We start from the raw sequence: 13,445 nt of genomic DNA, 5'->3' as shown, positions 1-13,445 counted from the left end.
GAAGTTAACTTCCCTGGTCTGAGGCCGTTTACTACTATGAGAACAAGAATTGCCCATTTCAGAGAGGATAGCTTCTCTTCACTCTAGATCTTAACACAATAGACTGAAGAAAAATACCCCCTTTCTCTCGCCGACCTTTACTAAATAATAACCCCACACCCCTACATGAAATAGTTATATCTCGTTACCATAGTTACAGCCACGAGTTCAGACGAATGGCTAGGGGAGTTCTTACTTTAGACAAACTATAAATTGTTCCGCAGGACGCGTTTGGGCTCTGAATAGAAGACAAACCCATTTGTTTAGCACTAGCTATATCGCAAACAAATAAATAATTTTAGGTATTAGATAAATGTACTTTTAAAAAATATTTGAAATATTAAAAAAAAAAAATTCTATTGAGAAATTCTTGTTTTGGAAGAAGGGTGCCCCATCTCCACAAATCTTAGCTGGATGAAGACATGAAAGTGAATGAGAAGCTTTGGAATCAGTGAAGAGTGATAATTAATTGACGTCTGTAAATGAATACTCGATGAACGACGATCTTCGGTGAAAGCCCCCCCCCCCACCANCTCCCCCCCCTCTCCCATTTCAGAATAACCAGAGATGACAAAATTCGAAACAAGCTATCAGTACCAGAAGTACAATTACACAGAAATTTTTTTTAAAAAAGAACATTAAAGCTATATTTTCAAACCGAAAACTTTATACAGTCGAACCTCGTTAACGCAAAATCGGCGGGACTATCATAATTATTTCGTGTTAACCGAATTTTGGACGTATTATTAATGTATGTTATGTACTACAATAATGAGTGCAAACAACACTATTATGAACCAAACAAATTAAAATAAGCTTAAGAGTCTTAACTATTCCATCAAACGATTTTATTTATTTGTCCATCTGCCACTTCTAACAAAGGAAGAAAATACAAATACCATCCTTCAAAATGAATGATTGGGATTTTATTCACATGCTAAGTTATCTGCGCAGTTTCCTTTCGTGAATCAGCTTGAAAATTTTATGTTAAACATGTAAAATACAACAATAATTGATTGCTGACTCACGGGACCAAGCATGTGTTTTATGTAAGGCGATAGTTCATGTTAAGCGGTTTCGTGTTAATGAGGTATTACAATATTCCTCTAAAATTTAAGTGAGGGGGAGTTTCAACCCTTCTGACATGTAGACATTCTCGAAAATAAGGTCAAGTAAAATTCGTAATTTTAGAAAGAAAAAAAAACCTATTTTTTTCCAACTTAGAGACTGTTTTTTTTTTTTTTCTTCTTCCCAATCGAAAATTTTATCTTCTTGTAATGATATTGCTCTACCCGTACCATAAAAGGTCGCAAAAAAGGGACAAAGCTGATCACATGAAACAACTGACGTAAAACTCCAGCTTTGTTCAAGTTTAAAAATCGGCTGGCTTTTGAAATTTAGAAATGCCTAACATTCTGACCTCATCTCTTCCAAGAATTAAAAACATTGTGTTGAGTTTTTTGTCTGTCAGGCAAGGTGTTGAAATGATGCTCCCATTTGGAAGAAAACTTATAATCAACTCCCTAGAAATTATTCCTTTCCTGTATTGTATGGTTTGTGATAGTTACGAAAATTTATCATGATTCTCCCAAATTGGAATCTTTACCAATTTTTTGAAATTGTCCTCAAAAATCTAACCAGTTTCTGATAATTCCAATAAAAACTTGGGAGTTGAAATTTAGGATAACGTAACACCGTATTTCTTGACAAAGCATTCTCACCAAATACAGACAGAGCCTGATTAAGACATGGGCATGCGGGGCAGTTGCCCGGGCCCCCGCAGTAGAAAGCCCCTCCCCCCCAATCGAATAGAAAGTTTATTTTACGTTACATTCTTAATGAACTTTTTTTTAAAAAAAATATCAGTACAGTGTAAAATCCGTCAGTTTTATGTTAGTTTCTTCATTAATCTATTGTATGAATTAATTCATTAATCTATCGTTCATTAATCTAATCTAAGGCGGAATTCAGCTAAAGTGTCGCAATGACGATGGAGAAATTTGGTCAATCAAAAGCCTGTATTTTCACATAGTGCGATAAGTTTAGAAAAATACGGGCTTCTAATTGGCTTAATTGAGTCATCGTCATTGCGTAATTTAGCCCTAATGTCAGCATGAATTTTTCGCAGCTAGATGACAATCAGAAAACTGCATTCGGCAATGATGGACATAGAGTTAATCAATATATGTATTTCGTCTGACCATTGGAGAGGGGGACTTCATAGCTATTTTAGGTTCTAGTCAAATTTTTTTTTATGTCTATAATGAGGTGAAACATTTAAATACCTCACAATTAAATACCTTCATTACTGAAGAAAAGAAGCAGTAGGGGCCCCTAACGAATTTTTTGCCCCGGGCCCCAATTAGACTAAGCTGGGCCCTAAATACATATTCTTCTTTCTCAAAAGTTACAAATTTTATAAGTTTGCTCTAAAAATCGATAACGATCAATATCTGTTTCCGATTCATCAAATTCAGTTTCGCTTCATCAACTTCTCAATGATTGTCTCTGATTTTCATTTCAATGTCCTTCAATGAGTTTAATTAACCTGTCACCACTATTTAAATTAGTCTTTTCTTTATCAAATCATTACAAGTCTTAGAAAATAAACATTGACATTGTGTTCTTCAACTTGTCGATATTTTCAGAAGCCACATTAATAAAGAACAAATTTTCACTCTAAAAAATCGTTTGAAAAATGTAGATTTAACAGTACAGTCGCAGGCGTTAATCATAAAACTCTTTATTTGTCAGTACAGAACAGACGATAGACACTTAACAAATATAATTTCATGAATATAACTCAATGAAATGAAATATTAGCTTAAATGATGCTTCTCAAATAAATTATAATAGCAAATTACTCATTTATCACATTAAACTGAAAAATACTTGAACTCAGCAGTATAATAGCCTACTCTAATCAGAACCAGTAATATAAAACAGCCTACTCTCTTGGGAAAAAAAAAAAGAATTTATTTTGAAAAAAATTAATATTAATATGCCGGAAAGCAAAGTAATGAAAAGTAATAATCTCGCCATCAGCTCACACGATTATATCCCCAAAAAAGAGTGCTTTCTAATATCGTATTAATATAGCCAAATCAAATTATATCAATACAATAGTGTGAGGAGCACTAAAATAGAACACATTAAGTGAAACAGTATACAAAATAAAACAAATCAAGCAAAAAACAGGAAATAAAATGTAAGAAAAGTGTCCCTTTTTCGGATATAATCGTGTGAGCGTTTCATTATTTTGTTTTCCGGCATTTTAATATTTTTTTTAAATAACGTTTTAAATAGTTTTTAAAATTATTTTATTGTAATAATTTCTCTTACTATTATCTTTTTCGAAGGTTTATTATTTTCCATGTTTTCTCTATATTTTATACTTATTTTATGAATTCTATGCCGTACAGGATGCCATAACGTGGAAGAAAATTTTCCTCTCAAATTCTCTCTCTCATTCATTACTAATTAAAAAGAAGGAAAAAAATAAGTTCAGGCCAACCTCGATTTTCAAACCGATAAGTTTCAATTGCTGAAAAAAAATATTTAAAAATATTAAAATGCAAAACAAATTATGAGAAGAGAACTTCATCATTACAATATACTAAGTTATCTTAGCATAATTTGTTTTGCATTTGTATATTTAAAAATTTTCTTTTCAGTATTTGACACTTCATGGCTTTCTCTAGTCTGAACTCACTTTTTTTTTTACACTTTAAATTTTAAATTAACAATGAAGGAGAAAGAGAATTTGCGGCGAAAATTTTACTTCTGGTTGTTCAGTTTCGCCTCTAAACCACATTTACCGGTTATTATTAATCTTGACCTCATTTTCATTGGTAATTGTTAAAAATAACCATTTAATGTGACAAATTCTGATCGACTTACTAGCCGATTTATTACCATAACTGTTTTAACTGATGTTACCTAAAAAAAATGACTCTTCCCTGTGTCGAAGGTGATAAACAAAATACTCACTCTGTATTTAGTCCTCATGGCCGCCATTTTACGATCAGGTGATATATCCCAAGGTCATTGTAAGTTCTATTGACACGACAGCTCCCGTGTTTGTAACTCCATTTAAATAAGTTCCACAGGAAACAAAATGATTCTGGGAGATAAATCTGTTATCTCATTCTAGATAACGTAGGTATTTTTCGTTCATACAACCCTCTTTAAAAATAATATGCACTTACATCCCGGCTTAAAAGAATATCATTGTCAAAAAGCGGATGGATATTCGATTATAAGTTAATCAGAACTGCTTGTTTTTAAGAAATTTTACTTGCAAATACGGAAGTACAGTCAAACCCCGCTATAATGAACCTTCAAGGGACTGAAATTTTGGTTCACTATAACAGGAAGTTTCACTATATCCGTACTGCGAACAATTTTAACAAAATTTTCTGAACTGCTCCCTTTTATTACATATTATACAAATAAATGACCCATAAAAAGAAATGCAAAAATGATTTTAAGAAACAATATGTAGTAACAAAAAATGGGCTAACTTTTATTTTAGAGATGGGAAACTGAGATGGAAGAAGCAAACAGGAAAGGAATGCTTATGGCTACATTCCACTCAATAGATGGTAATTTAAAAATCGGTATATGTATTTTATGTAGACATTTCAAAATGACTAAAAAATAAAGAAAAAAGAATCAGTCGAAGACAGAAAAAAGTTCATAATTTCCTCTCTTCTTTTGGTTCGCTATATCCACAGAAGATAATATTATTTGTGTACAGCAAGCAGGGTTGGGTTTTTGACGTCAAAAAGTGGTTTTTGACATGACAAGGGTATAATACTGGTTTAAACCGTCAAAAACCCGTCAAAAATGTCAAAAACTGAAGTTTGCCAAGAAAATATATAAACTTCAAAACTACCAACAGTTGCCATGCATTATATTGAAATTTAATTATACTATAGGTAATCAGCAGGTTTTAAAATATTTTTTAATTAAAATTAAGGTAAAATAACAGATTTAAAATCTCAGAAATTTATATTCAAATGCATGTGCAGAAAAATTTTGCACAAAAATTGTTTAAATATTTATATTTAAAAAATTTTTTTTTTTTTTTGATACTTAAGAAAATTAAAAGTTTATTACTATGCATTTTTGACATATAAGGAACATATAACTAATATTTATAAGGAACTTACAAGTTATGTTGTATAAATACAAACTTGATACAAGTGTATGAAAAAAAATTTTAATGTTATACCGAATATCTTTATTATCCAGTATGTTAATTTGAATTTAAAAGTAGTTATATTTGTGAATAATGATAAATATAATTCATATTGTTTATTATATTTATTTATAATTATTACACTTATCATTTTAAAACAATTTTTACCTCTTAATTTTTTTCCCCCACTTGTATTAAGAATACAAATAATGCATATCTTGAAAGCAAGAAGTAATTATTCAACAGCTGAATATTTAGATATTCAACAAAACTATGTATATAGTATTCAGCAAAATGAAATTCACAAGTATTTGGATAAACTAAATTTTCAGCATAGTAAATGAATAGGCTGAATATACTGTAAATCGACACTAACTACTCTGTGTATTTAACAGAAAGCACTTAAATTTGTATTGTCTTATGTTAAAAAGATTATTAAGAAGATTTAAAAGAATATTAAAAAGATTTTTCTTTAAAAGATGTCTAATGTACAAAACTGCTAATGTTTATCTTTAAAAATGTCTAATTTTTAGTATAATCTATACTATACACTAAATTTGGTTATAAATAAATTTCTTAATAATATCACTGCAGATTTTCAATAACACATGAAAATGAATACATAATATTACAAAAGATGTGAGCTTTCAAAAGTACAAGATTTTGGTTACTATTCAAAATATAAGTGTTTCTTCAAAATTTTAAATTTATTTTTTCTAGAACATATTTAGAAACACTATCCTTTATAAAAAATATATAAATTTTATGTATTAATTAAATTTCACATATGAATATAGGTTTTTGACATTTTCGACATTTTTGACAGTGAGGTTTTTGACGTGACGGTTTAAACCATGGTTTAAACTGTCAAAAACTGTCACATGTCAAAAACCTGCCAACCCTGACAGCAAGGCACAAGAGCGAACATTTCGTTCACTATATCCGGGAGTTCACTGTAAACCATGTTCATCATAACTAGTTTTGATTGTATTATGTTTTGAAGAAATAATTTAATTTTAACACTAAACATTCTAACACTTAGATATCTATCAAAGCCGGTCAAATGATTGGAATTTATGTTTCTTGATTGAATGTATGAAATATGGATGTTAGGAAGGAAATAAACTTAAAAAAAACTTTATTATAATTAAGCAAAATTTTATACTGCCAATATTTATGTATTACAAACACAAAGAATAAGAATTTTTAATTCATTGCTGAACGCATTTTACAGGATGTTTCAATTGTACATTTTTCACAAACATATTTCTATAATTCTTATGATTATTCTTGTAATTATAAGAATTACAATTTTTATAATTATTCTTTACAATTAATATTATTTCTTCTAAAAACTAGTGCTGTCTCGATTGCTTCGACATTTTTCTGGGTAAAAACTAACAGTAAAGTTAGAAACGAAGTAAAGTTATCAAAATAAAATGTAAGCTACTTACCAAAACATTTAGTTTTTGTCACTTTTTCCGACACAAAAATGTCAATCTAAAATTTTCGGTATTTTCTTGAAATTTGAACCCTCAGTTTTTCCGATTGAACTATCCATGCAACAATCTTTGCAGAAATGTGCAACTAATCAATCGAATGCAATACGTTAAACACGCATTACATCGTCATTTCTGATCGATTAACCTTACAAAGCAGTAAATTGTTCTCCCGACCAAATGACCGATTGTGGTAGAAATACACACAAGTATTATTCGAAACAGAAAAATACAAGAAAAAAATAATAATAGAATATTAACTGTATATAATTAGTAGAAAAAGTTATGAAGTGTGGAAAAACGATTAGATGATACGCGCATTTTCGATGCAAAAGTTCTTAAACAGTCATAGTGTTAATAATCAATTATAGTTAGATCTATTGGTGTTAATATAAATGACATTTAAAATTAGATAAAAATCAATTCAAATGAAAAGTATTACATATAGGTACTATAATACTAATTATTATTTTTTTTTTCATGAAGAAATCTATAATTGGAGACTTTTCCACAAATAGTGCGTTGAGTAAAGTGTGTCAAAAAGGTGTAAAAACCTACATCAAATATTTTTCATCTATGTTACTACATCGAATCAAATTCTTATAAACAGCTAACAAGATGTGATTAATTATAGTTTGTCTAAGGTAGGAACTCCCTTAATCATTCGTCTGGACCCGTTGCGGTGACTATGGTAACGAGAAATAACTATTTCAAGTAGGGGTGTGGGGTCATTGCTTAGGACAAGTTTTGGATCGGGTCGGCGAGATAAAGGGAATCTTTTTATTCTGTCTACTGTGTTAGCCCTAGAATGAAGAGAAGCTTCCCTCTCTGAAATGCGTTCTTGTTTCCATAGCAGCAGACGGACTCAGACGTTGTGGCGGGGTAGTTCTTACCATAGACAATCTATACTTTAACTACCCCTTGACTTGTACCGTTTTTACCATACCCGGGCAGGGACCGGGGGTCTTAAGCACTCAGGGGGCAATTGGGAATCTTACTTTTTATAAATTTCATAAATTTAAATAGTAATTAATTGTGTAAATATAAATTCTTTTTATAAATTGGCTGTGTTACGAATAAACAACATAGCATTATATAATTTTTAAAATAAATATATTCTCGCATAAAAAGTGCGCATTTTTTTTTCTCGCTACAAATAGTAATTGATTATCATGCATACACCAATAGTTTGAACTGTTTATCACCAGGAAAACTTTAAAGGTCAATTTTTATACGTTAATAGGAAGTTTTTAGGTACTCAACTCTCTAAGTCATAATGCCTCTAAATATACTTGACCACCTGCAACTCTGTTCAGTTAAATAAAGTAGTAATTGAAAGAGTTTAGCACTATGGGACAGCAACTTATAAACTGTTTAAGTCTGATGGTGCATTGAAAGCTGTTTAAATAACTGACTTTTTAATTAGTACCTTTGGAATATTTTTACTTTTTATACCCTTATGATTTTTAATTTAATTAACTTCCTGGTTTTTATAATTATTATATTATTTAAGGATTGCAACTGGTAAGCATTTTAATTTTTTTTTAAAAATTATGCATACATGGGTTCTAAATTAGAAGTTCTCATTTTAATTTAGGACCACGCGTTTAAAAATGCTTTATTTTATGTGCTTTGAGTTTTTGGGGGTAATAAAAACGTGTAAAAAGTTTGTTAAAATTATTGCATATCAAAAGTGCTTTATGTAGTCCCTGGCCAACTTATTAGACGCACTATAAGATTCTATGTAAAATCTTAATTATCAGCTGATACTATACAGCATTATTGTTTTTACGCAGCTGTTTGCACTTGATTATGATCGTGTATTAATTTATTAAATTAGGCGATATATAATATAAATTCAACGATTGGATATAGTATTAGACGATATATTATATAAATAGTGAATATTTATTATCTCAGGTATTATATTAATTATATCGTTATATTAGACGCACTGTAGTTGTTTTAATAATGACATGTTTTGCACGAGTTTATAGGCAATACTTTTATATTTAAACATACGTGTAATGGGGTTTTATACTGGAGATTTTTTATATGCTTCCTATTTGTATTCATTTTTAACGCATTAAATTCCAAGGTTAACCAATTGATACTCGAAAATAAGCAAGTGCAAACCGGTTTCAGCCGCGTAAAAACATAAAAGCTGTATATAGTATCACCTGATAATTAAGATTTTACATAGAATCTTATAGAGCTTCTCATAATTCAGCCAGGGACTATATGTGAAGTTTTTTAGTTCGTTTTTAAATAGTATGACGGCTCTGCCCTTGACACCCGTTTGGATCAGGAACTGATCCAAAAATCCCTATTGAAAGGAACACATATTGTGTTCTCTTTCGGAAAACGGAAATTTCATTCTAACCAGTGAAACATTTCATAAATAAAGAAAAAAAATCGTTTTTCCTCTACTATACGTATAAAAGGAGGACATTTGGTTTCATATAAAATTATCGAATTTTTGAACCGAAATTTCGGTCCCTTGAAGGTTTACTATAGTGTGGTTTGACTGTAATAAAATTTAAAAAAAAAAAAAAAAAAAACATAAAGGCATAACATATCAAGAAAAAAATATAATGGTATGAAATATTTTGTCAAACTTAGCAGTTATCAAAACCTTTTTCAATGCACATCAGCCATAAACAGTCTAAAACAGAGGTCGCCAAAGTGGTCTATATAGACCCCCAGGGGTCTATTTAACAAAAGCGGGGGTCGATCTGAGCCAGGGGGTCGATCCGAGTCTGAANTAATATAAATTCAACGATTGGATACATTTTATAAATAGTGAATATTTATTATATCAGGTATTATATTAATTATATCGTTATATTAGACGCACTGTAGTTTTTTAATAATGACATGTTTTGCACGAGTTTATATGCAATACTTTTATATTTAAACATACGTGTAATGGGTTTTTATTCAGGGGATTTTTTAGATATTCCCTATTTGTATTTATTTTTAACACATTCAATTCCTATGTTAACCAATTGATACACGAACCTAAACCGGTTTCATCGCATCAAAACAGTAAAGCTGTATAGTATCACCTGATAATTAAGATTTTACATAGAATCTTATAGTACCTCTAATAATTCAACCAGGGACTATATGTGAAGTTTTTTAGTTCGACTTTAAATAGTATGACGGCTCTGCCCTTGACACCCGTTTGGATCAGGAACTGATCCAAAAATCCCTATTGAAAGGAACACATATTGTGATCTCTTTCGGAAAACGGAAATTTCATTCTAACCAGTGAAACATATCATAAATAAAGAAAAAAAAATCGTTTTTTCCTCTACTATATGCAATTAAGACTGGCAATCATAAGTAAACGTATAAAAGGAGGACATTTGGTTTTATATAAAATTATCGAATTTTTGAACCGAAATTTCGGTCCCTTGAAGGTTTACTATAGTGTGGTTTGACTGTAATAAAATTTAAAAAAAAAAAAAAAAAAAATTTTNAAAAAAAAAAAAAAAAAAAAAAACATTAAGGCATAACATATCAAGAAAAAAAATATAATGGTATAAAATATTTTGTCAAGCTTAGCAGTTATCAAAACCTTTTTCAATGCACTTCAGCCATAAACAGTCTAAAAGTTGATCCACAGTGCTGTGTAATTCTAAATTCTTTCAGTTTTGACTTTATTTAACTAACTTTAAATACTGATCAGAGAATCAGTCACTATTTGTAGAAAGAAAAACAAAATACACACTTACAATAGAATATAGTTACATTAATGTAGACAATGTTGTTTATTCTTAGTTTTTTTTCTTTTTTTTTCTTAATAAAACTTGTAAAAAGTTAGATTCTCAAGGGCCTTCCGAGTGCGCATGCGTAAAGACGGTACTGATTATTCAATATTCAAATATGTGACTGCATTGACAAACAAAAGTATTGCATGAAAAATAAAACAATCCCGCATCCCAAAACACGAGAAGAAAAGCATATTCTTTTATTTTAAGTGTTTAGGTTTTCTTTGGTTCAGAAAAAATAATTACTCAACACTAGATTGCCCAAGGAAGTCATTTTGACTGTTTTCTAATTTCAATTAGAAAAACAATGATGTACATAATGACACAATTTTTTAGAATTTTGTGACTTTTTTGTACAACATATACTTTTTTTATAGTTAATATTTACTAATAACTTGTTGCATAACTGTAAATAATATACAAAATATTAAAAATTAGTTAAACAAATTTCTTTACACATTGGTTATTTTCTCACAATCCAGTCATTTTTACTGCATTTGGGCAATATAGGTATATACTAAGTTTCAGTCTTTCTTGTGTTATGTAAAATGCACATTGCTCACTGAAAATAATGCATGCGTTAATTGATAGAAGAACTTAGCAACGAACCTTTTTGTAAATAAAATTAATAATAATAATTCTGTCAAATTTATTTTATTTTTAATGAAATTAAAATGGGTCGGAGGTTATTCAGGCTGTTACATTGTATTTCACATTGCATGATCATTATGTGTGGGTGAAAACTCATTGGCAGGTCTTTAAAAGTCAACAGAACAAAAAACCAGGGTTCGTGATTTTTTTGATTTTTAAAAAAAATAAATAAATAAAACTATTTTTTTGGTTTAAATCGAATTTTTTTTTATTTAATTCAAATACACTGTAAGAACTTTGACTTATGATTAAAAAAAAACTTTATAAATGCTTGATCAAAAAAATTTAAATTAATATTAAAACTATAATATAACAATATTTTAGAAGCTATAACTACATAAAACAATTTTTCATTTAAATACATAGCTTTGAATGCATAGCAACCATTTTGAAATAAATGCATGATTGATGCATGACATGAAATTTAAAGACTAGATGAAATAAAGAATTTAAACAATACTTTAACTATTAAAACAAAGTTTCAATTAGCAAACCATAATTTTAATTTAAAATTGTGATTTCTTTTTTTTTCTCGTGATTTTTGAAATGACAAAATAAATGTTACAGATTGTGTTTATAAATGTAGTCATTCAACCAATAATAAATAAATATTTAATCTATATATTTTTATATTAAAATATTTATTTTTAATTGTATATCAAAATAGATAAGTTAAGCTATAAAAAATTTTTTTTTAAATCTATGTACTTATTGGAATTTTTTTTCACAAAATTTCTTTATAGAAAATCTGAAAATGTCAAAGACACTGTAAACATATTATGAGATTTATTCAAATAAAATTTGTTTAAAATAATTTATTTAAAATAAATTTTAAAACTAAGAAAAGAAAATTATTTTAGTTTCAATAATGTAAAAAATTGTTTTTAACTTTTTAAATCAATATATATACATATAAAGAAAAAATCAGTTTATTTAAATCAATGATTTTTTTAAAATAATCATTTGATTTAAATCAAACTGATTTAAGTCAACAAACCCTGTGAAAAACAAGTTTAATTTTCTTCACGAGTATGAAAATTAAATAGATATAGAACACAAAACATTATTTGAAAAATAAATAACTGATTTATTAAAATACCTGTAAAAAACATTAGAAATTTAAAAGAAAAATTTGGGGGCCCTTACAAGTTAAAAGGCAAAAAATTTAAGACATTGTTTTCTTTTTTTTCATACGTAATTTGGGGTGGGGGGGTGATCACAAATCTCGGGGACCAGTCCCTGTACACCACTACGGAAGTCATATTAAAACAAAGGAATTGATCAAGATTATTCATGCATAAATAAACAGTGACTCACCTGAGCAGAAGCACAATGACTTGTTCTTAACGAACTATATTCGAGGGAAAATATTCAGTGAAGGCTAACTTTTCAGTCCTTTTTGATCAATAAACATAAAAAGATGGCGTGTAATCGTGAAAAATCGGAGGGAATTAAATGATTTCAGCAGGATGTGTGTGGCAGGTGTGTTTGAATCCGTGTAGAGGAAGGACTGTCGCCGCCGAAGGAAAAGGATTCAGAAAAGTATAACAAGAGAGGGAAAACAGGTTTTTCGAACCTGTGGATCATCTTTATAGGCAAATGAGACGGTTGCATTGTGATTCATTTTGCCCCCGAGTTCATTTTTCCCAGAGTCAAAACTCCAGGCGCCATTTTGAAATGATCGTTTGATAATAATTCTTTTGTTTTTAGTGGGTCATTACTAATTATTAAAACACTTTAACAATTTTCTTCTCGTAGAATTTATTTTCTTTTTTACAAATGCATAGCTGCCAACTCTACTGGATTTTTCCAGTTTCTCCTGGTTTAATATAAATTCTCCCAGTTTCTTTACATTTTAGAATATTCCATAAAACTGAGTGCGATTCCAAAAAAAAATCCTTATTGAAATATAATTTTTGCACAGGTTATTACTTGCTTGGATACCAAAACAAGTATTATAAAGCTAGCCTCATTTTTAAAAATCAGTTTATAACTGTTTTTGTTCTAAAATGTTCAGTTTATATTTTTATTCAGAACTCCCTTTTTAAATTAATTAAAAAGTCTTTCAATAATTTTGATGAATTAAATGCCTATTACTATTAAAATTATGAGTAAACATAATACATAACATTTCATGTTATGTATTATGTTATTTAATGTCCATCATAACTGGAAAATATTGCAATTTTTCTATTTTGATAACTATCCCTAAAATTCCCCTTGAGTAAATAATTTACTATGCAACAATTATCATGAAATTTATATTATTACGTAAAA

At 29.0% G+C, this 13,445-nt stretch overlaps 1 protein-coding gene across 2 annotated transcripts in view; it reads right to left on the bottom strand.

Moving 5' to 3' along the window:
• The window catches only part of LOC122270632 (uncharacterized), a 31,925-nt gene extending 19,083 nt beyond the window's left edge, over positions 1 to 12,842 (bottom strand). Inside the window, exon 1 of one of the 2 annotated variants that reach the window (XM_043048827.2) lies at positions 12,486 to 12,842. Coding sequence is in view for 1 of the 2 variants with exons in the window: in XM_043048826.2 (XP_042904760.1) it covers positions 4,030 to 4,056 (27 nt within the window). In the remaining variant the exon portion in view is untranslated. Of the gene's footprint in view, positions 1 to 4,029; positions 4,328 to 12,485 lie in introns of those variants that run through there. The other variant, XM_043048826.2, reaches the window with a different exon arrangement.
• Between the last annotated feature and the right edge of the window lie 603 nt (positions 12,843 to 13,445).

Source organism: Parasteatoda tepidariorum, chromosome 5, assembly GCF_043381705.1.
Source record: "Parasteatoda tepidariorum isolate YZ-2023 chromosome 5, CAS_Ptep_4.0, whole genome shotgun sequence".
In the NCBI taxonomy this organism is placed as follows: domain Eukaryota; kingdom Metazoa; phylum Arthropoda; class Arachnida; order Araneae; family Theridiidae; genus Parasteatoda; species Parasteatoda tepidariorum.
This window is presented reverse-complemented; position numbering and strand designations above follow the sequence as displayed.